At 39.5% G+C, this 27,521-nt stretch overlaps 2 protein-coding genes across 6 annotated transcripts in view; both read left to right on the top strand.

Moving 5' to 3' along the window:
• The window catches only part of LOC139612942 (semaphorin-7A), a 40,139-nt gene extending 34,367 nt beyond the window's left edge, over nt 1-5,772 (top strand). For both annotated transcript variants that reach the window (XM_071469111.1, XM_071469112.1), the window contains exon 14: nt 862-5,772. In XM_071469111.1, coding sequence (XP_071325212.1) covers nt 862-1,208 — 347 coding nt within the window. In that variant the 3' untranslated portion in view covers nt 1,209-5,772. The remainder of the gene's footprint in view (nt 1-861) is intronic.
• Nucleotides 5,773-11,051: 5,279 nt separating this feature from the next.
• tlr18 (toll-like receptor 18) lies at nt 11,052-26,752 on the top strand. 4 transcript variants are annotated; one of them, XM_071469108.1, is made up of 4 exons: nt 11,052-11,194; nt 20,137-21,132; nt 21,598-22,780; nt 23,688-26,751. In XM_071469108.1, exons 2-4 carry the CDS (start codon nt 20,147-20,149, stop codon nt 24,147-24,149), a joined length of 2,631 nt encoding a protein of 876 aa, XP_071325209.1. In that variant the 5' UTR covers nt 11,052-11,194; nt 20,137-20,146; the 3' UTR covers nt 24,150-26,751. The 4 variants fall into 4 exon arrangements, with proteins under 4 accessions (XP_071325209.1, XP_071325208.1, XP_071325210.1 ...); XM_071469107.1 differs by lacking the exon at nt 11,052-11,194 and adding an exon at nt 13,215-16,044 and having other exon boundaries at nt 23,688-26,752; XM_071469109.1 differs by lacking the exon at nt 11,052-11,194 and adding an exon at nt 13,215-14,155.
• Nucleotides 26,753-27,521: the final 769 nt, after the last annotated feature.

Here is a 27,521-nt window from a genome sequence, read left to right as displayed (position 1 = left end):
GTGCCCATGCACACATATTGAAAAATTCAAAGCTCCACAGGCCTGCACAAGCTCTGTCTTGTGAAAGGGTTTTATTTTTCTGTCATTTTTGGTAAGTGCAGAGGCTAGGGGAGGACAAGTAATCTCTATGTTTTGTTTTATGTTTTTTATTTTGTTTTATTAATTCTATGGTTTTAATGTTGATCACATTCAGAGTTGACACAACAGTTGTGTAATCATCATGGTCTTCACTGCTTGCTACATCAGTAAACAATTATTTGTCATAATAAGATGCCAAAACTAATGGCACTTATTAAATATAGTGTGGACATTATCCTTATTCCAGCTAAGATAGAATCATTAAAAGTATTACCTCAGCATCACCTGAGTGATCATCTCACATGGTTGGAATAAGCTCTTAGGGGCCCTGAAGCCAAAAATGATCCCTGGGCCATCGTTTGGCACAGGAGAGAGGTAATAATGCAGGACCTGCCTTATGGCCCTTATCATATCAGTTTATAATGTGATTTAGTGCTGCATGGTCCAAAACAAATTTACAATTAGTCAAATAACTGTAAACCAACTGAAACATAATGAATATTGGGAGCTCAGGGAGACTGGAGCCCTGAGGTAGGTGCCTGCTTTTCCTAGTTGGTAATCCAGCTTCAGAAAATATCTGCAAACAACTGGTATCCTGGGCAGGACATGAGCTAAATCACTTTTATATCATTACCAGAGTCCACAGAGTGGTACATTCAGCATTTACTGTATATAACATATTTTATTAATACTTCAAAGAGTCTCTGGAACTGCAGTTACTTTGTCAACACCACATATTTTACATGATTTGGTATGAAACTCTTCATTTCTTTTTCCTTGCAGCTCTGAAGCAGCGGAGAACTTCACCCAGAGAAGTGATGGTGCAGTCCAACACCTCCATCTTTCTCCCCTGCCCTGTGCGATCTTTCCATGCCACCTACCGCTGGGAGAAGGATAACTGCATCAAGAACTACCCCTGCCTCTTCGCTGGGGACTTCTGTGTCCTGGGGCCGATTGTCGACACGCCCCTGAAAGAGGGTGTCTTCCGCTGCATGGCCACTGAGGACGGATTCAAGGTGGAGGTTATCTCCTTCAGGCTGGTGAATGACGGCAGGCTCCTGGCCGCCTCCCTGGCCTCCACCTTGGGGCCGTCGCTCCTGCTCGCCATGGCTACCCTGTGGCTCCATTAACTGCAGCTAACGCTAATGCTAATCCCTCATCCTTACTGGCTCCCAATGGCAGGAAAGACGAGGAGCCGCTGTTAGGAGGTTAGGTTCGCAGAGCATTGAAGTACATGGTTGGGTTGTATGGTGCCAATTCATCTTTTTCAATTTTTAGAGAGAGTTCAGCAACTGTCAGTGAATGATTCAATTCTGTATTTTTAGCAAAAAGCAACATACAGTATCTGCAGCTGCAGCGGTCTTAACAAGTGCAGAACTGAAAAATACATACTTTATTTAATTCAAACTAAAGTGACTAGGAGTTACTGTCCATGAATTAACATGTCTTGCAAGTTCGAACTTGATTCAACCATAATTAGGTGCTTTGCAAACCTTTCCTCTCTGACTCAAAAAGATAAACATATCCAATGAGTTGGGCAAAAAAACACCAATACCAGGCCAATTCTTTTTACCATTTCTCTACTTCTTTTGAAATTGACTTGATTGTGCTTATATGTGAATATGTAAAACTTTAATACCACTCTTCCATCTTATCATTCATCTTGTTCAACTTTGTTGGTATAGTTCATTAGTACTTAGAAAAATGTCTGGTATTGAGATTTAAAAAGCCTTAACACTTCTGGGACATAAACTCCTAAGCACAATTTTGCAGTCGAGGCAGAATACTGCAGACTCTGGTGGACTTGGCGCTATAATTAGTGCAGCTGAGTCTAAGAACATCACAGGGAGGAAGTGTCAGCTTTTTGACAGGAAGTAGGCGGATGGGCAAGAGCTCATTCTCGAACATCACTGTGTCTCAGCACCTCCTCCTCAGACAAGGCAGTTTCTTGCATCTTTTTATCAGATAGTATCAGACATTGTTATTATGCCTTGTTCACAGCTTTGTGCGTTGTTTTTTTTTTTTTTTTTTTTGACATGCCATCGTCCTTCCTCCTCCCCAGATCATCAGAGCAAAACACTCACTTTTACCAGGTGTGAAAATCACAACATCGCCCACAACTTTGGACAAAAAGTTACTTAATGTTAGCAGTAAGGAGCAAACCACCCCCAGAATCTTAAACATAAAACCACCGAATACTTAAATTAATCTCTATCAACCTATTGATAGTTCTGGTCCTTTATTGTGGAGGGACGGTGGTAACAAGTTCTGTCTAACAGCAGTGATGATTTTGCAAATTCTGGCTACATGATCATGTTTTGGGAAACAGAGCAGACAGCAACAAAGAGGAGCCAATTTGCTGCAAATTACATCTAATTCCTGTTAACCCGACAATGTATAAAGATGTGAACAAGGTGTTACGCTACAGCAGTTTCAATTAACACATACTTACATCGTCATAAGGGGCAGATGAAGCTAAAGGGAATCACATAGTAGAGTTGCATTTCATAGTTTGTCAGGAGAAAAAAAAAGGCTTGTAATTAGATCTGTGAAGTATGTTCTGTATTTTATTGCTCTGCTGATGCTGATTTCTACCATTGCTGCCTACGTACGTGACAGTTTGTCTTGATGGTTTGGGTTTTTATGCCATAGTTAGAATGTGATATGTAACCACTGACTGCTTTGCCTCTTTTCCCCAGGGACATCAGTGAAAATAGACAAGAAAATGTTTGGTTTTCTTCATACTTGTGTCTTAATGCTGTGAAACAAATGGCTTGACAGATTCCACCAAGATGCTTTACTGATGTACAGCTGCAACCACAACCAGCGGCGAGAGCAGGGGCTTCCTGCAACAATCACACCTGCAGCTTCTTATTTTAACCTCTCCTCTGATCAAACAAAATGTTTAAAGTAGACAGATTAAAGCTGAATGTAAGAAGAAGTTGCTTGAATGTAGCTGCAGTAAAACAATATTGAAATAGCAAAAAATTATTCCAAACCTTATGAATACTGATCAGCTGACTGAAGAATAAGGTTTGTGCGGTGATGAATTATGCAGCGGATTAGCATGTTCTCCAGAGCGTTGAGAATTACCATTCAGTAATGTTACATAAATCTATCCGTGCCCGGCCTTCCACAGTGGCAGATATGTCATTAATAACTAATTAGACAATGGAGCTGGTTCGTCATGCACCACATTAAAGAATTTATTTTACGCCGTCAGGGATACGAGCATTAAGCATGTTCTCAGCTTAAATTGCGTTTCTGGCTCAGCTCGGTTGTGTGTTGCTGCTCTGGGATCTGCTTGCTTTCTGCATTGCACTGATTCAGGGGCTACTGACTGTGCCAAAAAAACAACAAAAAAAAACAAAACACAACAAAAAAAAAACTGAAAAAAGCTATGTTGAGCCACCTCATTCGCTGGGCACTTATTGCTTGCTCTTATGTTTATTTGCAAAATCCCTCGGTCCTTACCTTGTATAAGATTTTGTGCCAGATCAACCCTGAGCGTGTGTAAAACACAAACTCACAAACACAAACCTACTGCAGCTGCATATGCATATTAATCATCTTTGTGTCTGTGTCGCCACCAGGGCGAGAAATTAACACCAGCCACCAGCCAAGTGCTGGTAAACTTTTAGCAGAGGCTGTTCATGAACTCCATCCTGACAGAGACTTTTGGCAGGGAACTAATTCGACATACACAGATGTGCTCCGAGGTATTTTCTTGTATAACCTCCTTTATACTGTAACTGTATAACTGCTGTGTATATGTCGTGATTTGACTCTGAAAGCTGTGATCACAAGCCATTGTTAGAAAAGAAGCCTATGCTTTACAATTGGGCAAACAAACCTGGTATTATAAGCTTCTTTACTGTCCCAAGTCCGTACTATAAACTTACAGAGACGCCCTTACAGATAAACATACCTACAGTATTTAAGTTTTCCTAACAGGTAATGTCATGTGTCATGCCCATAATGACTATTGGATGCGGTGGATGGTTGGTGGACAGTGCAAAGCATGTGGCTTGGTGGACAATGGATCATGGCTCATATCCTGCCTTTGATTCTGGTTTATTTTAACCATTACTGTGATCTCTCCCCAACCGTAACCAATTTACCAATGTACTGCGTAAGAATTAGGATTTTTACTAATAGGCAAGGCAAGGCAAGTTTATTTATATAGCACCATCCAGACACAAGGCAATGCTTTTCACTGGCATGGAAATACATTTAAAATAAATAAATAAATTAAATAATTTAAAACATTAAGATGATATTGATGTAGCATTCAAAAACAATAAAAAACTAATTTGAATAGAAAAAATAAAAATATTTGAATAAGTCATTTTAAAAGAAGTGCCATGAAGTATTGAACAGTATTGTGATTGAGGAAATACTCAAAACCATCCTGCATTCAAATCTTTATTTAATTATCAAAACATAAGGAAGTATGATCATAATGTCCAGATTGTACATTGTAAATTACGTATTACAAATTAAATTATATTCTAAATATCACCATATTATAAATTACAAGAAGATATTAATGCATTTGATGCAATAAGCAATATTTAAACAAATTTGTGTGTGTTTTCTGAGTAAAAATGTTTTGTCCAAATTATAATCTGTTTACTTACTAGTAACTACAGGCATCAGATAAATATAATGTGGTGAAAATGTCATTAAATGTACCCACAATACTTCTTTCTAACAGTTGAGCAAGAAGGTAATGTTCTTGACCATGTGTACAAATTATACAATGTGTCAGTGAATGTCAGAACTACCTCTAAAGTCAAATTTACTAACTTTTTTTTTTTTTCAAATACATTTATATTGTTTACATTTGCATGTGCTTTCTTAATTTGGCAGACATCCAAAGCAATGTGCAAGCAGGGCAGAAATATTTCAGCAGATTTACTGCTGTCATTGGAGCCATCACAACCATCCACAATCCTTTTACCATTTGATTTTTTTATTCCTGGTTGCTTTAGTGTACATTTTTCCAGAAAATACTAATACACAGAACAGGTACAGGCTATAGTGGGGATTTGGGACACGGGGGTTGTTTTCTCACCAGAAGAGACGACCTGAGGATTAAACCTGATCACTGAGGTCTTTTCTTTAATATCCACACTCTTACAGCCAATGCATGGAATTAAAATTTAAAGCATTTACCAACTTTGCCGTCCTCAAATAACATTTCTCCTCTGTTCAAGTCCTTGCTTTGATATAGATTTTCACACGGCTGCTGTATCGAAAATGAGTCATTGCTCATTTACATCCGTCATCGTCAGCCAGTCTGATAAAGGCTAATTTCCTTCAAAGCAAGCTCTTGGTTTGCCTTCAGGAAACTGTTTCGGTGGGTCACGCTATCTGCTCTAAATGAATCAACGTCGACTGAAGCGGGTTGCTGTTTTGTTTGCTCTGGGGTTTTGAGTGTCAAGTACTGTACATGATGTGTGCCCACTACTCTGTGTCTTGATATATATAATTTTAAAATTAACATGCCAAACTCTATTATTAAAAAAAAGAGATTTATATTGGTGCCATGCCAGTCAAATGCCATCTCATAACATGTATTTTTAAATAACAGATATCAATAATAGATATTCATGTAACAAATCCATATTGACATGTGTTTCCCTGAACATGTGCGGTGAAAATTAATAAAATATAAGTATAAAGAAAGAATGTTATGTCTTTATTTGAAGGCACTATGAAACTGAATTCCTTTAATTTACATTTTCTCCTTACCAATTAACCCATTAATAATGATGTATTCAAGTGTCAAGTGGATAATTAATGGATAAATTAATGGATTGTAATCTATCTCTTGCGAACACAAATGTGTTTATCATTTATGGAGGACCACAAGTGTCACGGAAATACTCCTAAAGCATCCCATTAATTCATAACTAACTGTACATTAAAAAGTTACACTTATGGTCCTCCATATATATTGTGTCAGGGCTGAATTAAGAATTAATTAAGGGTGTATTAGTGAAGAGACTGATGACTGTGTGAAATCTGTTGATAAAAATGATCTTAGATCCTGTATGTTAATTAAGCTTCTTTTTGTTAGTCACTTCTATCTTTATATAAAACAGAAAGATTGAAACAACAGTGCACCTTTAAAGTTGTTTAGATTATTTTTTTTTAAAAAGGTGCATGTAGATAAGCAGATATTGCGGAAGTCTGCAGACACCAGATTATAAAATGGTTGGCACTCAATGTGGGTGCTGGTCAAGACAAACAAGTTTCATCACCATCTGCTGGCCAATGTTTGGTTCATTGATAACAAAATAGCAAACAATATAAAAGCTATTCAGTGTGTTAAATCCACTGATACGAGTCATAAATCTCCACTGGTCTTTTCTTAATTCATCCTGCAATGCCAGATTGAATTTTAAGATTATGCCATTTGTTGCAGCCAGTCTGCTTTAGCCTCTTCCATTACCACTCAATGGCAGTGAATGAGTTAAGAGTCAATAATCAACTCCAATCAGCCGTACTGTAACACTGGCGTCAAAGCTGTCTGCTCCAATAATTAGAGATGATGTAACACAAGCCAGCAGCAGGCTATATAATAGGACTTGAAAGGGAAAACCAGCACTTCTAGCTTGATGAATGTTTAATAGCTGAAATATCCATTTATATCTGTGGGTAAAGTATTCAGCGAGACTACTGCTTTTCCTCCTAATTCTAGAGTTAAATAAACTATATGCACCAAATGAAGAAGTCTGTTCAAGGAGGGCATGCATACATGCTAATTAGGTCCATCAAGTAACATGAATGACTTGTGTGAGACTTGTCAGTGCCACCTTTCAATGGCTTCCCTAATGGCTACAAATTATGAGACACAAAGGTTTAGCTCTTTTCACTATTTGTGTGGATATCATCTTTGGCTTCACAGTGTAGGCGGACATGAATAGACAAAGTATTCACCATTTCTCAGCAGTGACCTGCAAGGTCTGCATGTCTGTGCCTGACTTACAAAGAAATGCCCTGGACGCTGCATGCATGTAATCATTAAAGCAAAGAGCAACCATAACTTCTACTGCCCTGAAATACCAGGGCAAGGACATGAGAGGGTTCTGGAGCTCAGACAGCACAGCCCATCCAAAGGCCAGTATTCAGTTATCTAGGTCACAAAAATCAGGCCACTGGACGAAACTACCAAGATTTCCACAAAGACTGAAGCAAAATGTACCAGCCCCAATCAGACAGCATGAATGATGCTGAGGAAAACCTCTCACTAAACAGACTCAGTGAACATAACAGGCAGACAAAAGTACAGCTGGCAGTATTTACCCAGAAGGTGAAATCACAGCTGACTCAGAGGTAACTCCCAAAACCTTGGCAATGTCAAAATAAATGCAGTGTATTCTGGGAAATAAAATCTGCAGTCAAATGAGTCATGTATAACAGAGGATATGACATTGAAAAAAGGCAAATGAGTCAATGACCATGACAAACAGCATCATTAGAGAAAGCTCAATAAAGCTCAACGGGTGGAATGAATCCTACTGACTTGTCCTGCGGCGCCACCAGCAGGTCACGGTTTTCACTTATGGCTCAACAGCTACTGGACGTGTGGCACTAAAATTTGAACAGACATTTAGCACTACCATGATGTTCACATTTGCGGTTCTGTCTCGACAGCTCGTGGATGGACTGTTGTGAAATTTGGTATTGATATTAATGACACTGATCATGTGGCCCTTGGGGTGATCTGTGCTGATTCCTTAGCTTTTCCTCTAACGCCAACATCAGGTCAAACATTTTTTATTCCCCCAATATTTTGGTTTATGACTGATAAACACCTGCAAAATTAACATTCCCATCAGCCTCAGTGATACTTTGTGTTCAGTGCTAATGTGCAAGTGATAGCATAGCAACTAAAGCTAAATCAAGACTGTGAACATGTAAAGATTACACCTGCTAAATATCAGGATATTAGCGTTAGCATAGCAAGATAACTTTAGTCTCAAGCAGAACACATGCCCTTGATAAAGATCCTTGGCTGGATTTATTTCCATCAACTTGCTGTGGATATTCATTTTGGATTTGAAGAGGATGTATTCTAATATTTCAGATAACACTATTTCCTGTGTCAAAACTTCCCATTTGTACATATCAACAGTAAATGGACACAAGTGAAATCAGAAGTCGTGAGTATCAACCCTGGCTTTTCCTCTTGCACCACAGTGAGGACAAACTTTACAAAATCATGAGAAGTCTCTTTGTTTAAACTTCCTTCAGAGCTAAAACCAACCTGTTGGACAGGTCAGACAATTCCCGAACTTCAGATTGCAGAACAAAGAAGTGCTTTTATCAAGGGCCAAGAGTGTGAATCTCTGTTTTATTCTGCAAGCTCATTGTTTCCCAATACTTTCCTGTCTAACAACTCTTACTTCCTGGCTGAAATTAGACTCACAGTAGCACAGGGAGTCAGTTCTTCCATTGTAAATAATATGGCACATCCATTCTTCTGCCGTTATCAGGAACATTCACACAGGAAAACAAGAACTTTGTTTTATTATATACACACACAAACACACAGCCAGAGAAGTTCACATGTCAATCTTCTCAGTAGTTGTGCTGGCAGACACACAGACACAGATTTTAACCAATGCCCAGAAAATAAATTAGATCTTTTTCCACTGCAATTGTTTCCAGATGTCACGATAGGGAACAAAGATAATTAAATGTTAACTGGAACATGACATAAAAGGTTACTTCACCCAATTTACATATTTTCTTACTAAACTCTAGTAACATCTACCCATGGAGACAGTTTTGGTTTTCTTACCCATATCCTTATATCTAAGGAATTAAAAAAAACATGTGCTGCATCACCATCACTCATTTCTGTATAAACTCATATGTGATAATAAGTGAGACAAGGATGGAGTGGGAATAAAAGTCAGCCCTGGACTTTTGACTTGGACTGGCCCACCAGAACCCACCTGGAGACACACCATCACACCCGTTCAGTGTCACACTTTACACAAATGTAGTGAACAGAGGATAGCACCCTTCTCCTGGGCAGTTTTGATTTGAATTTCTTTCTAAGAAAGAAGACAGCTGATAGTGTGTTCAGGACCAGTACTCACAGATGCATAGGCCCACTTAAGGCTGTTGCCTCTTACCTCACACAAAATCTTCTGGCCTCTGAGTAAACATGAAAACAGTGCTAAATTTTCTTTTTTAAAAGGACTCTGTGTATGAAAAGAAAAAAACAACTCTGCTTGAAATGAATGAAATCCAGCTGCTTCTGTGACTGCCTTGTGCAAATCAAGCCGAGGCTACAGGTGTCCTTCAGTTCGGCAAAGTATAACCAACCCATTATTCACAATTATAGTCATTATGTCAAAATCAATTTACCTCTCCTCTCAAAGTCCATTTCCCACTCAAATAGTATACCCTACCCTTCAAACTGTGATTGGGGGTTAGAGAAAGGTTGGGTTGAGTTTATGCAAAGCAGAACGTTACTGCTTAAAGTTACAGACACATGGACACTCAGGTTAAAGATCCCATGTTTTACACTTCTCCTGTGTTTTATTTGAAGTGTTGATATCCATAAGAAGATATGTTTGTGGTTTTAAGTACCAAAAACTATTTCAATGTAGTTTTATGTTTCTTCTCTCTGGCTCCTCTCTGGAGCTGTAGAAACAACAGGTCAGTGAGCCAATCAGAAGAGAGGATCTGAGCCTCTCTTCTGACTGTTTTCTGAGTGAGCGAATAAAAAAAATAGCAGATTTCAGGTAAACACTCAGAGAAACCAAATCCTGCAAGGTTGGATGGTGGGTCTTGGTGGGCTTGGGCTTGGGCCATGAAGAGGGTGATGACTGTTTTGTTGTGACATCACAAAGTTCCAGAAGTCCTGACAGCTGGTTTTAAGGCTCAGTTTCTGAATATAGGCTGTGTGCATTTCTCTGTGGACTGAGGCTTTGATACTTTCACAGTATTAATATAAAACCTAGACCTGCTTTATAGTCAGAAACACATCGATATCTCACTTATACAATATGGGACCTTTAAAACAAATTTCAACACATTGCTAGACCCAATCCAGCCCATTAGTATGAGACCAGTGACCAGTTTTATCAAACAGACTCGTAGCTGGCTGCTGTAAAGACAAATGCTCAGGGCACATTCTTACTTGTCTCTCTTCTCTGTTCAGACTAACTTTTTGTCAGAGGTGCTTCTTTGCCTCAGCATGTCATTCATTTTTTTAGGTACAACACAGGGTTTAAACAGTAACTGACCTTCTACATACTGTTGAGCTGTTCCAAGAGACTCCGAGTTTCTACAGTAAGATCATGTGGAGAACAGCAGCCAACTCTTCAGTGTTCAGCACATCCCCAAACCCTGTTTAGAGATGTGAGGTGGACACCTGTTGTTCTCAGTTGTAACAATCAATAAAGTTGGCAGCAGCGAGATATTATGACCATTATTTCTGTTATTTTCCTCTCTCTGTTTTTTTTTCATCCACAGCTATTTTCCTCCATCTATAAATCTATTTATTTGTACCTGTGAGATATCATGTTGTTGCATTTTTTAAATGCTGTTTGTTTATATTTTGTGCCACACAAATTAAATTCCATTCATTCTTTCCATTTTTTGAGGTCAGAGGCTAAAATCACTGTCTCAAAACCTGGACAAATAAAATGAGATCTATTTGCACGGCTGGAAAAATGGCCCCAATACTGTCGAAGAAAAAAACATCAATGAATGTTGTAACAGTTTTCCTCTTATGCTTACCCAGAAGCTGTTTTCGAGGTAAGTCAACAAAGTCTTAATTTAAACTGCATGTGGTGCTTCTGAAAGTAAAATCTTCCACTGACATTTTCTACATTCCTGAGCAATAGAGTGAGAGGGTGAAAGAGGCAGAGAGAGAGAGAGAGAGAGAGAGAGAGAGAGAGAGAGAGAGAGAGAGAGAGAGAGAGAGAGAGAGAGAGAAATAAGCAAGCTGACAGGGTTGCCACAGGCTATCTCATCCAGTGTTGAGTCACTTGCGACTGAGCATCTCACACGCAGCACAGGTTAAAACGTTGTTGTGAAAAGTCAGACTGAGGAAGAGAAGCCGAGTCTGAACAAACATCTCTGGGTGAGTTGAAAGATTTTTTTCTCCTATATCTGTTTCAAACTTGTTTTTTTGACTCTTAATGTACAAATGAATCTCAATTTGTTTTTGCAGTTTAAATCTGTTGAATGAGTATAACCTTTAGGACAAGCTGTAGTGGATTATCACACATTAATTATACTTCTGTACATGAAGATAAGTGATGAAGATTTTGGATATGGTTGTGATACAGCACTGGCACTGTATGAACAGATACAGTGGTCTCAGACTTTTGGACCCAACTGACTCTGATTAAAGGCTGATTCACCAGTCATCATTAGTCACCGAGCCTGAAAATCTGTCATAGTAAAAATAAGACAACAGCACTAAGTAGTCAGAGATAAATGTGTTTCCAGTCAACCGTTCAGTTGTCAGTCCACCACTTTGGTCTAGACTGAAATATCTCAACAAATATTTGATGAAACTCCAGGAAACAGACATTCATGTTCCCTGGAGGATGAATTGTAATCACTTTGATGGAGACCATCCGCGAAAAGTCAAAAAACTTCAATTAGTCTAATATCTTTGTTTGTGACCAAATACCTATAAAACTAATGACATTCCCACCACCATCAGGTAATCTTATTAAACCTGCTAAATATCGGCCAGTAATCTTTGTCATTGTGAGCATGTTAGCCCAGAGCAGATGGTTTGGTTTTTGATTAAGAATGGCATATATTCTACACCCTGATTTTAACCCTGATTTTACAATGATATTCCCAATGAAGATACATACATAAATACCTTTTTAAAATAGAAAACAAAGAAAAGAAACATACACAAATCTTAGTTTTCACATAGAAGTTTTAATAATTTTCTCTGACAATAGTGTGTTACACATCTCAGACCTGCTTTTAACAATAACATAGATATTAAGAAAAATAATAATAATGATGAATAGTGAAAATGAAATCATGAAATCATCATCAGGCAAGGAGTTCAGAGACAAGATAAAAGAAGAACAAACGAACAAGAGAAGAAATCAAGTTCCTTCCATTATTTCTTCAGCATCCATTGCTTTTACTCAACAGGCTTACACAAAAACAGATGTAAGGAACAGTAATTAGTATGTTTTTGTCTTCGTGTCAGTGAACTCAGCCCTTGACCAGATATTTGTAAATTTGTCTTAATGCACTCCTGTCAGTTTTATATGTAGCCTATGATCATGAGTTATGTATTTTATTATTTTTTTTGCATGCCACTAGCAGAATGGCCATAAGAGTTTCATCTTTGGTTTATCACTTGTGAGATATTGCACAGGTACAGACAGCATTAAATCTTGTTCTGAAGTGGTCTGGTATGTACGGACAGTAAGTGATCAAAACAAGGCAGGACCAGAATATATGGTAATGGTTCATATTGTTTGTCTCACGCCGCCTCAAATAATCAGGATTAGTAGTTTTGTTACACTTCTGCAGAGGAGGAGTGAAAAAACAAAAAAGCCAAAACTTCCAACAAACATCTCTCCAAAACTGCTAGTCCTCCACTGTTCCTCCACAGGGACAACTCAAACTCTCACTGCTGATCGAGTCCAAAACCAAAAATGAACAAAATATCTAAAGCCTGATGTAGCTCTGCAAGAGAACAATAAATCTGTCATAGAATATCACTGTTGTGCAATAGCTAGGCTGTTTACATCTTTAAATTAATAACATCAGTGGGTGGTAGCCTACATTTGTTCTTTACAGTTAGCATGGCTCATGGTTTTGGATGACATCAGAGCTCTGGGCCCTGAGGCACATTTCAGGCTTTTTACTTATAAGTAGGCCCAAGTCAGTGTAGGTCATGGTCTTTTAACAGGATTTGTTGATGATAATAAAAACAGAAACTAACACCAGGCTCATCCTCTCAGACAGCCATCTCCTCAGGCAATCGGCTGACTTCATTGCTGGCACCTGTGGAGCTCCAGTGGTTAATCAGTTCGTCTTTGCGCAGCTGCTGGTGTCAGTGCTGCCTGGCTGATGATGTCTGTAGAGTTATCCTCTGCAACACTGCACGTGTAACCGAGGCTGCTGTGGATTCATTGGTATTCTGAAGTCACTGGATCCCTGCTGCTGTTTTCGCCCTCTTAGGCCTTACTGTGTAATTTTGCACTGTGTTTTTTATCTCAGTTCTTTACTGCTTCTATTTATGTTGGCATTTTGGTTATTTCAAACTGCCTGTTGAACTGTCTAAACGCAGCTTTTCAACCTTTTTATATCACAGCTTCTGGAAGTGTGGGCAGGACTGAAAAACACTCTCACTTATTGTACATGTACTGGATTTATTTTTATTTGCAGTGTCACTGGCACAGGTGGTGGTTGGGTAACCTCTGTCCCCTAGCAGTATAGCCTTCCCACCACCTCTCCAGAACTAGTCTTGTTAATAATCTGTTAGTCTAGTTAATGTTTATTGTATAATAACTGAAACAGTTTGAACACGTTTCTCCAGGCTATTTGTGCATTTCTGCGTCACTTAACTTCCTCCTCTGCTACTGTAATAATCACTATGGCCACTTGAGTTCTATGTTTCACATTTTATTGCCTATGCATCATAATAAGCTGCTGCACAGATGAGCTACAGGCCAATTTTCTACAGGTAAAAATGTAGACCCTTGGCCCCATTGTCCTGGTATTTACTCATTCATTGATTATTTATTGATTGACCAGAATTACAAACATGAGGCTTCAAAATTGCAGTTCACAAACCATTGGGTGATGTCACAGTGGGTTACCACTATAGGTGGAGTCAAATCACACTAACACAGCACATATTGTTCTGTGCTGGGTGTTTGTTCCCTTTTGATGGCCACAGTGGGAAATATTTAAATTTATGTGAAATAGACTTTAATTTGAGATGAGACAGAACACCTCAACCTTCCTTTTATTTTGAAGGCTCAGCAATACGGTTATTGTGGCTCCTTAAGACCCCCCTCTTGTTTTTTTTCCCAAACCTGAAACTGCTTTCGTAAGTATATTTTAACAAATTCCTATGAACAATTTAAACAAAAACAGTCAGCTGAAGATAAATGAAAGATTCCTCATGTGTCCCATGTAATAAACCTTTCTCACATCAGACCTGTCACAGCAGGAAAAGCCCAGGTGGAACTAATAACATTAACGATGGCTCTGGTCCATAATGAACCGCATCAGTGAACAAGCATGTGCAAAACGAGAGCCCTGGGACTGCAACCAAAACTGAATTTTAAGGACGTTATGTTGCCAACAGGTCAAATATCCCTAATGAGAAAGATCTTTTGTTTATTGCCATAATAACACCTTAGACAAATTTTCACCTTGTCAACTCCATGAAGCAGTGGGCTATAAAAACATACTGTCTAACCAAATACGGATAACTAATAACAAATTCTGATTGGAGTTGTGTTTAGTTTTATATCAGACCTTTGCTTTTCCTGCTACGATAAAATAAAATAAGCAAAAAGGTTAATTTAGTTGAAATACTGTTGCTCTTACTTACATTGCTTCTATTTGGGTTAGTGGGAGGATGCAGATGGGAAAAAAATGTTTTCATGTCGCACTTCATGTCGATTTTGTAACTTCCTTTTTGAAAAATGATCTCCTGCCATGTCAACAGTCAAAGTTATTCTCTCCTCCTCACTTTTGCAACCACAATTAGTGATTTACATTGACACATTTGCAATTACAAGACAGCACAATGCAGTTTTAATCTTGTTTTTATAGTATTATCACCCATACAGGTAGTTTTGGCTTTATTTGTCCAAACCTGACGCCTCTATAAGGCATTCGTACTGTAAATAAGAACATTTGATATACAACATAAATAACAGCAGCATGTTGGGTGAACGTGTTGACCTCAGAGCAGAATGTTCACAGCTCACGCTCGGGCAGCTGTGTTTGTGCGTGGCACATAAACACAAAGCGTCATCAAAGTAACAAATGCACATCAGTGAAAAAAACCTCTGATACCAGATTAATGTGTTGTACAAGGGCAGTGGGCATTGTGCTGCCAACGCATGTCAATGAAAGAGCTGTTTGCCACCATCTATTGACTGCTGGGTAAATATCAGACACAGTAATAGAGCTTTGAGCTCACAGGGTGACGCCATTCCTGGCATAACAGAGAGATATCATAGTTTAATCAGTGATAGAGCCAGTTATTGTTTCTGTGACAGCCTGGGTGCTAATTTATTGCACAGCTACCACATCACACTATGGAGCCTAGAGTACAATATGTACATTGCATTGGAGCACACAGTACCAGCTGTAGAGCATGACATCGCCTCTGTATTTTAGCCAGATGTCGCAATTAGTTCTGGGCAGATATGGCTGAGATTACGTGCTTTTATATCCAGACCTATTAGAGGATTTAAGTTTATGTGCTATTGAGAAGTTCCAAAATCCAGTATTTCAAAATCAGTACTAAATATTTGCATTTGTGTAATTTCTCGTTGGAAAAAATTAATTAGAGACAAAATTGAAAAAAAAAAAACATTTTAGGAAACTCAGGGTGAGCTGAGTTTCTTGCCAACTTTAACTTAAAAGAGGTTGTACTCCAAGGAGCTGTTTGTAAGGTTTGCTATTGCTACATCACCATCATGAGCGTTAACAGGTGTTTACATACCAGCCTTGCTAAGAGCTTCAGCCACAGTTACCTTCACAAGACAAAAGGTTAGAATACGTCCTCTGAGCAGCGTTGCTTCTTCAGGGCAGGGCTCAGCATCAAAAAGTGATGAGACAGTCCAGCCACACGGGGGCCTGCTGGTTGGCACGCTAACTTCAGTAGATGAAAAGAAGGGATAGAAATAGGACCATAACAGGAGCGTTTCCACCGCTGGAGACAGAAGTTGATGCTGAACTTGCATTTCTTCTAGACTGGTAAGTAAACAGCTGTCAATGCTAACATTGGCTCTGTAGCAATAGTTAAAATTACAAAAACCTCCTTTAAAGGGGAACTGCGCCAATTGTACATAATAAAGTGTGTTTCCAGGTGTTGGGGGCTCTAATGGACATGTGGAGTACTCTTTTAGTCACACCTCGCTGAACAGTCATCCTCAACTGTGTCCCTCCCTCACCATCAGCTTTAGTTTGTTAGCTTAATGTATTTGATGCATTATATTCTCCCGGATGCACACAGACAAGCATGCACAGGCATTGCTGAGTTCTTTTTTACATATATGTAGTGCGTTTGTTTTTATCTCTCATTTGGAACCTGGGTGTTGAATCAGCCAGTCAGCTTACTTGATGTGCAGGTTTGGACAATGTGTCTCCTCTGCGACCAGTGGTTGCCCATGACATAACGTTCCTCTGCATAGGTCTGCAGAGATGCTTCTGTGCATCTTCAGGTTCTTGGGTAATGTAGTTATAAAGTGTTGCCAAAGTTGCTACTAGTCCTGATCCAGTGAAGACTGGGCTCATGACTTTTATGCAGTTTGTGCATTCACATTACCCCCAAGGGTATTCCATACGTCCTTCTTCCCAGCAACACTTTCCAGCTCCTCCTGGGGGATCCTGCGGTTTTCCCAGGCAAGATGGGATATGTAATCCCTCAAGCAAGGGGGCAACATTAAGGAAGTTTGCGTTGTGTTTGTTTTTACTGTTTAATGCATTGTCCTAGCTTGTCTTGTTTGACAGTGCTGCTGTGTACGCTGCAGCTAAACATGATTTTTTTTCTATGTACCAATCATGCAAGAGGTAGAAATCCCATTTCTAACAGCATTCATGCATTACATTTGCTTAATTCCCAACACAACTGTTTACAAAGACCAAATTGCTCCAGGGATCGGCTTGCTAATGATTTTGGTTGAGAGATTTAAGAATGTTCTTTCACAACACCGTTTGATTAGTTGGAGAAAAAACAAATATCTTTGGAGGAGACTTCAGAGCTTCCTGCCACCAGAGCAGAAACCTGCCACTTTTTGTGGTTTGTGTTTCACCGGTAAAATAATAGACCTGCTGCCTCACTGAAACATTTCTAGTTATCTGGGTTACTCGCTCTCACCACAGGACTGACTGGATTAAGTGTCAGTTTGCATTCTTACCTTGCATCCCAAGATAAACAATGTCATTAATGTTGGGGAGTTGTCTGTCTATAAATTTCAAACATGACAGTATTTGAAGCTATCTCTTAGTTGTGGAGAAAATAAATATTAGTCCTTGTCACATACTCCTGGGTGGGGTGGGGGGTCCCAGTTGCCTTTCTAGCTCATACCATATGAACCTGGCTGTGAGCTAACCTGCACTTGAAAAATATTGACTGGGAAATAGGCCATATGTTTTGTATGTATGCACAATGACCTGTATGTGTGTGTGTTTTAGATTGTTCAACCTGTTAAAACCTATTAAAAACTTAAATTTGTGTTGACAGTAAAAAGATTGCAACTGCACCTCTGAAGTCAGGGAGAATAACACTCACAGATGAAACAGAGAACAGCCTGCAGCATTCCCAACATATTTGTGTTACATTCCTTTCACAGATAAGGCTGCTCCCCACAGAGCAGGAAGGTTTTCATGTGTGTAAACAGCACATAAATGACTCGACCTCCAAATTCTCTACAACAGATCCTGACACAGAAACCACTGCCAGGCGAGTTAATGTCAAACCAGACAGAAGTCGTGAACTCAAAACTCTAGACATTTGCAGGTTTTTTCAACTTGAGTCATGCCGAGCTGCTTTGTTGTGCTTGTGACAAAAACTCAATGGTTTGACCCTAACTAAAGCCAGAACATCAGTCAGTCAGAGCTCTAAGGACTTAAATCTTGAGTCAAATTTTGAAGCTGCTTTGTGACATTTTTATTAGATCAATAACCCACAACCCCGGTGACAACTGTTTGTAACAAAAATGTTTAGGTACAGTGTCATTATGTTCAGAGAAAGTCTAAAAGACTTTGATTTGCTCTTGAAGACTTCAGACTTGTTTTTTCAAGACTTAAAAAGTGTCTGTGACAATGATCTCGCACAGGTGACTGCATTTTCAAAGAAAATTTTATGGATTCCCAAAGCTTTGTTATTGCCAGGTGATAACACAACATCATTTTACAGCAGCCCCTATCATCTGAGGAGTTTCACTAAGTCAATATTATTGATGTTCATCTAATCTAGTGTCAATTTCCAGGCACAGCTGTCCTCTGTTGACCAGATTAGATAGCCAAGGAGTGTTTCTGGTTTGCTCAGTGAAGCAGCACCATGGCACAAACAATGTTACATGTTATATGACAAGGAAGGAAGATGTGGGGGTCACACAGTAAACGCAGGATGCCATTAATTCATCTAAAGAATATTGTCTTTCATTTACTGCCTTGTATTTATCTGGAAAGAAAAAAACCCAGTGGACAATGACTCACTCAGATGACTGTTGACCTGAGAGGCAGGAGGAATGATTTTATCAAATGAACACCTGTTCCTGGAGGAGGAGGAGGAGGACCAGGAGGAGGAGGAAGAGGAGGAGACGTGGCATTTAACTTCACAATCCATCGCAACGTGACTGGAAGAGCTAAAAACAACATTGACCACCTTCCCATCAACCTCAGTGTTTTTGCAAGTGCTGCAAAGTCAGTTTCATTTGTTGTCATTCGGAAACAAACTTAAATGTATTGTCGTCCACTTTACAGGATGACACACTTCCTGGTGGCTGTCTAAGTGGTCACAGATTAACAGGCTGCACGCTAATCCTGGATAATGACCTATAATAACCTAAAATAAACAGGGAAACAATGCATTTCTAGTACCCACATCCGCACAGACAAAAATGTTTATTCAAGTCACGTCACTTCTGGACTAGATAAAACTAACACTGTTTGTTTAATGGGGGTTATAAAGCTTGACTGTTCCTCTGTGCGAGTGTGTTGTGAGTGTGTGGCCTTGGACCAGCAATATTAATAAAGGCTGAGGAGAGGGGATTTGAAAGAGTCTGCTTTAGCAGCCTTAAGCAGGAAACTAGTCTTAAGAGGGTAAGTGTAGTGAAGTGTGCAGTGTATGATGCTGTTGTACGGTGGGAGACTAATGAAAATGTCTGTTTTATATGGATGAGCCTGATGTCTTTTTCACTGCATATTCGCTGCATGAGAATACTTGATGACTACAGAGTGTGTAGTCTCTTGCAAGGTCAGTTTATTCTACAAGGGCATATTTATGAGTTAAAGGGAAATTATGGAAAATTGATCAAAAACCTTGTAGAAGCTGAGTTTAAGATTTCCTTCTTTCCTCTATCACATCATGAGTCGCACATCTTGATTCATCTGTTGTCTTTATTTTTGGGGTCTTTTGTCTGCATCTTACAGGAATTAGATGCGACTTAATTCCCAATATTCTGCTGTGCGTCAGAATGTAATTTTTCTCCACATGTTGCAATTTAAAGAGCTGCCCATCCTCCTCCTCGTTCTGCAGACCGTAACTTTCATTTGATGCAATGACAGCGTAGATCAAGATATTGCACCATCTCTTGATAGCAATATGCTGATTGTGGTTCACAGAGATGAAAAGAGAGAGGGTGACTGTGTGTATGCTTGTGTATCTGAGTATGTGTGTGTGTGTGTATCATTTATTATTTATATATATATATATTGCCACTATAACATCATTAAATTATTGCTCATGAGTAAACGTAAAGCAGCCAAAGTAAAAGTATTGCTCTTTGTGGCCACATGACACATGTGTTTCTCTATTTTTGGGAATTTTGATGCTTGCAGATCAGCTGAGGTAAAGGGAACACAGTAAAAACAAAACAAAAAAACTTGTTGACACTTTATTTTGTGTTGAATAAAGGCTTAGTCTATATTTATCTATTGGAGTAAAAGTGGAGTATTTTTATTCAGATACATATTTAACTTATACTAATACGGTGTTTTTTTTATGAAATATACTGAGGGGAAAGTAGAGTTTCTTGAAATCAAAATTATATGCCAAAATACAATGGAATTTTTTCACTAGAATATAAAGAAAAGGCTTAAAGTCTTCTTGTTCTTCTACAGGTCTGTCACAATGATTTGGAAATTGGTCAGTTTTAGTGCTTTCCTTCTTGGAGCACTCACATCCCCAACTCCATCTTCACCCCCCACGACTAACACGGAGGAAGCACCCTGCCGCATCTACAACTCTGACCACTCTGCAGACTGTCTGGGAAGACAGCTCAACAGTGTCCCCTGGAGACAGTTTCCATCCACACTTCAGAATGTAGATCTCTCCTACAATAAACTTCAAGCTGTCCATGCTGATGACTTTGTCCGCCTCCCTCAGCTTCGCATCCTTAAGCTGGCATACAATAACATTTCACACATTGACAATGGTGCCTTTAAAAACAACCCACTACTGGAGCATCTTGACATCTTCAATAACTCCCTGCAGGAAATTCCTGCCAGAGCAATGACACCTCTCCCGAATCTAAAACGGCTCTTCATGTCCAATAACCTTTACAAACATGCCACTTTGGCTGATAGCTTCTCCAAATTTGCCAAACTCCAGGTTCTGTCTATGGGTGGCCCTCTGGTGATGGGTCTAAAAAAAGTAGATTTTCAACCCCTGAAGAACATTACGTTGGAAGGTTTTGCAATCAAATGCTCCTCCAAGCTAAGCTACTATGAGCCTGGAAGTTTAGAAGTCATCCAGACAAAGCAGATGGGCTTTGATATGGCCATAGATCAACAGCCTAATGCTCTCCCTCACATGATACGTGACCTCGCCAACAAGACATTCACCGCCATCCAGTTCCGCAATCTCTTTGAGTTCATGTACTACAATGGAGAGGAAGACATTTTCCAGGGTTTAAAAGACATTACAGCCCATCAGCTTATCTTTCACAGAGGGAAATTCAATGAGAATCTCATGAGGATGGCTTTAATGAACTTACAAGTCGCCCCTATCAAAAGGTTGACGCTTCAGTACATAGACTTTGCCCGTTCACCCACATTTGTTGACAGTGGAGCAGGTTCCAGTATCACAGACCTGGCACTAGAGAAGTTGGATCTTTGGTGAGTGTCTTTCTATTTGGGAGCATCATGTGCCACATGATATCTCAGAATGCAGCTTACACAAAGTTTTGCTATTAATTCTAGTGTTGTTTATAGAATATAAGCTTCTGCATTACAAGTTTAAATTTATACTGTTTAACTATATTATTGGAATATATTGTACATGTGTGAAACTGGCCCAACTGGTCCAAAAAGCAGCCCAAATCATCACAACCAACCTAAAATACAGTTTACTCACAGAAAACTAGAAATGGATGGCGAGGCTATGTGATACAATTAATTTTGTGATTTTCAATAATCACAAAAAGCTCAAAAAGATCCTTGGGGGATTGAGTATTTGCTTTTCATTTACACTTTGTCCTTCACTTGTAAGTCACTTTGGATAAAAACGTCTGCCAAATGAGTGAATGTAAAAAGAAAAAAAAAATGTGCAGACAGAGCTCTAACAATCTCTGTTCCTTCTAGGTACATCAGCAATCCTGATGTGCTGCGATTTGACTGGCGTTTCACCTGGTTAAAGAAAATCAAGAAACTGTCTATTCAGTATATGTATTTCAACTCTGCGCCTTGCGATGCTTGGGTTGAAATGGAAGGTGTGGAGCTTATGGATGTCTCCAATAATCGACTACAGAATGAGTTCATCTTCAACCAGCGGTGCAATTACAAGGGAACCATGCCAAATCTTTATAAATTCAACTTGAGCGACAATGAACTGACTAGCTTAAAAGTCTTGTCATCACTAACAAGGGAGTTCCAGAGGCTGCAGGTGTTGGATGTTAGCAACAACAAACTTGGATCTGCTGAAAACAGTCGTGACTGTGTTTGGCAGCAAAATATTACTAAGCTTATCGCTCACCACAATCAGTTTGTGAGTGAGGCCCTCCGTTGTCTGCCCACCACAGTGCACTATTTGGATTTGTCCCACTGTGACCTGGACAAGCTGGACATGATATACTTTGAGAAAGCAACCAACCTGAAAGACCTTCTCTTAAGTGGTAATAAAATCAAGTTCATCCCATCTAAGTGGGAGAGTCCATCCCTGCAGTCACTAGCTTTGGATGGGAATTCGTTTGGCCTGATTAGCAAGGCATCCTTCCAGCACATGCCTCAGCTATCTCGCCTGAGGGCAGGGAATAATCCTTACCATTGCACTTGTGAGCTTCATGCTTTCGTCCAGGACACAATTTACCAAGAAAAGGTTAACCTCACAGACTGGCCTTGGAACTACAGGTGCTTCCACCCAGAGGCCTTCCTCAACACAGCCATATCCAGATACTTCCCAGCTCAAGTGGCCTGTGATGTCAGACTAGTTATCATCATCTGTGTCGCAACCACTGCGGCAGTGATCTTGATTTTGATGCTGATCTGCTATATTTTTGACCTCCCATGGTACACTAAAGCCACATATCAGATCATTCGGGCCAAATACAGAGCCCACAAGGAAAAAGCAGCAGGGGAATTAGGGACTTTTACCTATCACGCTTTCATATCCTACAGCCACTCTGATGCAGACTGGGTGAGGGACCAACTCTTGCCCTGTTTGGAGAAGAATAGAAACCCCTATCGTCTGTGCATTCATGAGAGGGACTTCATGCCGGGAAAGTGGATCATTGATAACATCATTGAGAATATTGAAAGCAGTCGAAAGGTACCAAAATGTACCAAAATGTACTTTTGTGTCTTATACATGTCAGAAAAAAGCATTACTCATAGAGTATTATGACCATATATATATATATATATATATATATATATATATATATATATATATATATATATATATGTAGTATTATTGCAAATTATTTCAAAATGATATTTCAGTGGCAATACTCATTGTGAAACCTATCAGTTAGTTTTGACAGACAGGTTTTGAGGAACTATGTTTTCGATAAATTGATGTCTCAGCTGAGCTGGGGTTAGCAATGGCAACATCCTGTGCTCAATGTTACAAATGTTTAAGGATTGGGCCATGTCTGGGTTTAGCTTGTGGTTTAGTTGTGTTTTGGTAAACCCTTATTAACTTCCCCTCAGCACTTCCCCTGAGGGAAGTTTCCACTGATTCAGTACTCTGAAAACCTTCCTGGAAAGTTGACAATTTTTGTGATATTGATTCTCGAAGGACTGAAGAGGCAAGTGAACAATGATATACACTCAAGGGGCACCAAAAACTGGCTGTGCAGTTGATGCTGACCTTCAACCATATTTCTGAGGTTTGTCCATCACCATTGGCTGTAGTCAGCTTTTGTGGTGGTCATTACTCCAACCCAGCATGGGTATCCAAGATAGTTGGAGAGAAAGAGCTTGATCACAGGCTAACCATCTAATTAGTGCAGTCAAGTACAGTAGGTTCAGAATGTTTTTGAGAGTTTTTAGTGTTTACAATAAGGGTTGCAATGCAGAACATAATAGCTTCCTTCAGCACCTCTACCACACCACTTCCTTAACATCTATGGCTTGCTTTTGGAGAGAGCATCACCATAACTAGCACAATTATTAATATCACAGTGCAGTTTTCATTTCCTTTCTTTTTTAATCTGTTTTTTTTCCATCCTCAGGTAATATTTGTCCTCTCCCGGCACTTTGTTAACAGTGAGTGGTGCAACTATGAGCTGTACTTTGCTCAGCAGAGATCAATGGGAAAGACCTTCAGTGATGTCATCCTAGTGGTGAAGGAGCCCATTGATCCCCGCTCCCTGCCCAGCAAGTACTGCAAGCTTAAGAAGATGCTGAGTACTAAGACATACCTGGAGTGGCCCCAGCAGGTCAACCAGCAGGCGTTTTTCTGGGAACAGCTGAGGAGTGTCCTAGGCAAACCGACAGTGACCCGAAATAGGACTCACAGTGTCAAGAGCAGGACTTCATCTGAGGGTGGCGTTTCTGTGATTGGGCTCCCCAATGAGAATAGGGGACCAGAAGTAGCAAAAGATAATGTGAACCAAGAAGCAGAAATAAAGCTTATTAATAGGAATAATGATGAGCTGTCAAATCAGAGACAAATACCTGTGATGGCATTTTGACCAAAAGGTTAAAAAATAAAGATTATATGATAATGTACTTTTCTCCAGTATTGTCTAAGTGAAGGCCTGAACTCAAACAACCTTTTGTGTTTGGGTTATGCCACGCTGGGAGCAAAAGGCAACATCATATTAAGATAACAGACAATAACATGATCCCTACCTGCCCTTGGCATTCTGTCATGTTATCCCTGAGGGCCAAGCTGATGCCTACCGCTCCACTTTCCCTCTGAGCTTCTCCAGGTGGGTGCCCCGCTGACAGGTGCTGAAAGGCCACATACTCATGGCTCAAATGAGATCTCCCATGTTGCACTCTGGATAACAAGCTAGATGCCAGGACGATGTGGTGACAGGTGCCACATTGTGAGGGGACAGTGCTCTGTTACATTCTTGGCCCACAGAGGTATGAGATCATGGATGTTCCAACTCTGATGTCTCAGAGCCGAGTCAAAGGCCACGTAGGCAACATAATACCAATACTCAATTGGAATACATTTTTTTCTAGAGAGATTGGCCCAACTGCAAACCTGCCTGGGAACATAATAGTCAAAATCTCTAGTGAATCTTGGTAGATCATTGAATTCACCAATCTATGCAGGCTCCTGAATACAGGCAATGCTTAGTGATAGAAAAGTTAAGCACATAAGTGATAGCAAAGAAAGAAAATAGGGATTTGTAATACCCCAGGACTTTGTATGAGCTTTTTGAGTGTTTGCTAATTAACTCATAATCTTGAAGTGGTTCTCTGAAGGCCCTCTAATGTTTCAAGTGGACTGTTCCTGTATTAAACTATTACAAGCATGGTGAGATAATACCTGATTTGATTGCTGCCTAATGTCTGTCTTAACTTGGACTGATTGTGCTGTTTGTCTTAGTCACTGCTTTCAATTGATATTTTTTATGACAGGTAGAAACAAGTGAACAAATCCCATGGCATAGGGATCTTAGAAATGTTATTTGAAACTTAAGCGTTTGGCCAATAAGGGGTCCTGACATATCACAAAATGAAGCTATTATGCTAATGTGTTTTCAAACAATTGTCTGCTTCTTCATCCAGCAGACATATACTTGTGTTTACCTGATGAACTTTAAGTCCAAGTCCCATCTGCTGAGAAACATATCAAGTTCTGTAGATGAACCAAAACAGTTGCTTTTTCACACTTTCACCTGGCATGTCTGCAGACATTTAACCATCGTGATGAAGCAGAATTAGACCTAAACATGTGTTCAATCACCAGCAGACAAACAATCTTTCAAAAGATCTTCGAAATTCCTCTCTTTTAACAATCGCTACATACACTTGTAATATTAAGTCAGGCTTCCTTAAATCTCTAAATTTAATGCCTCAAATTTCCACTGTAATGCAAGATAAGGAGGAGGTTTATGATTTAAAGGAAGCACACTGTTTTCACTCTGATTTTGTCATGAAAAAATGTGTTATGTGTGTTTTTATAAATGAAAATCAGTCACTTAAGATTAAGTCAAGTTTTATTTTATTTTCATATATACTCATATACTCTTCTACGTGTTACAATTGATCTTTTGCTCTTATATGTACTCATATACTCTTATACATATAAAAGGAAGTGTATTTTGCTCAGGGACTCTGCTGTGAGAGGAAGTTGTGCAAAAATGAATGCAAAAAGCTATTCTCTAACAGTAACAGGTCCGTTGTCACCTGTAACAATGGAGAACAGTGTAGATGTTGGTATCCTTTTGCTTAATAAGAATCTGGTTGTGCAAACTGCATTTCTTCCTTATTTTAGCCATACTTTTTTTTCCACAATAAGTTTAACCATAAAAGAATATGTTTGTGAATAAAATGGACAGCTAGTTCCTCTGTTTCCTGTATATAAGGCAGACAAGATCTAAGACGAATCTTATTCTTTCCCATTTTCCTGATGACAGTGTGCTTTTTGGATTTGATTTTAGTACTCCATACCATTCATAGGTGGCTTTTTGATGACCTCAAATACATCACACACTGGCCAAGCTTGATCTTCCACACCTCCTTAAGGTAAGCTCCCTCCACCTGATGGCTAGAGGTTATCTCCAGTGAGGTCTCAAATAGATGGTAGGAGCGCAAAACATTCTTTGAGGTTCCTTTAAAAACAGGCCGGGATATGAAGGAACTTGTTATGAGTTAATTTGAATTCAGGTGACTGAATATTACATTACCCTTGACAGTGAGAGGCACAAGAGGGAAGTCTCGGCTGGTCAGTTAAGTGCCTACTTGAGGTTCAGGCAAGGCAGGGAGGGTTACCCCACATTAGATTTAGCTCAAGCGCTACTTACGCTTAGAAGGGATTGTTAACCTTTGGGATTGGGCCCACTGCATCATCAAGGCCTGACACTCCTGGCATGGACAGACACCCTGACAACCCATGAAAAGAGTCTTCTTGACAGTGAAGGTCCCCCTCAAAAGGGATCAACTCTCTGGGTGACACTTCAGCATTTTTATCAGCTTCTTTTTTTTTTTTTTTTCAGTACTGCATCAGTGATGGCTAGCAACATTGAAATAAAAATAATCTTTACTTGTCTGTCTGCAAAGTTTGCATGTGTGGCCATTTGCAGAGTTTGCAAGTGTCCTGTAGATGACACCCATGAACTTCATATTCTGTGATGGATGTTGTCATTACTACTCCACAGAGAGAGAGAGAAAGGGAGGGAGAGAGAGGGAGAGAGAGAGGGGGCGAGAGAGAAGGTTGGGGGTGAGTGAATGATGAGTAAACAAGCTGCACAAACCCTCACCACTGCATATGTGAAATGCACTAAACAATACCTGATTCTGCAGTTTATTGTTAAAAGACACATATGTCTTATTTTGATGTAGACTGTATTGTGTGTGTAATTTCTGTATTTCCTGTTCTAGTTACAATATTCAAAACTGTTTTAGTCCTGTATCTTAATGCATGATTATGTTGGATGAATCTCACCCATCCATGGGAAACGAAGAGCTCTTTTTCTGGATTTCACATGCAGTTGTGTAGAGGTTGTTCAGTCAAAGAAAGTGTTTCATCTTGAGGTCTCACTTTTTGTCAAACAGAGAATAGTCAGTCAGTCAGTCTCTGATCTGAGGGCATTTCAGGTTTTCGTTAATAATGTCTTCAAATGTTGAATTCAGAAACATTTACTCAGACATTTCTAAAACTCTGTACTGACACCAGAGGATTTAGTTCACCATATCACCAAGAATGTCAGAATGTGTACATACAATATTTTGCCATGTACATACTGTACATATTCGCTTGTGTGCCCTTAATGCAAAGCTGGAGAGCAATTTGAGCCTTAGCAAATGATCTCATGACTACCTTTTTTGCAGCAGTGATATCAAATGTGGTTTGGTTTTGTGCCCCAAGTTTAATTGTTAACTAG

The sequence above is a fragment of the Trachinotus anak genome, unplaced genomic scaffold, assembly GCF_046630095.1.
Source record: "Trachinotus anak isolate AG129_WGS33_773 ecotype Australia unplaced genomic scaffold, CSIRO_AGI_Tana_v1 ptg000032l, whole genome shotgun sequence".
NCBI classification, from domain to species: domain Eukaryota; kingdom Metazoa; phylum Chordata; class Actinopteri; order Carangiformes; family Carangidae; genus Trachinotus; species Trachinotus anak.
The sequence above is the reverse complement of the archived record's forward strand: the minus strand, read 5'-3'. Positions and strand labels throughout refer to the sequence as shown.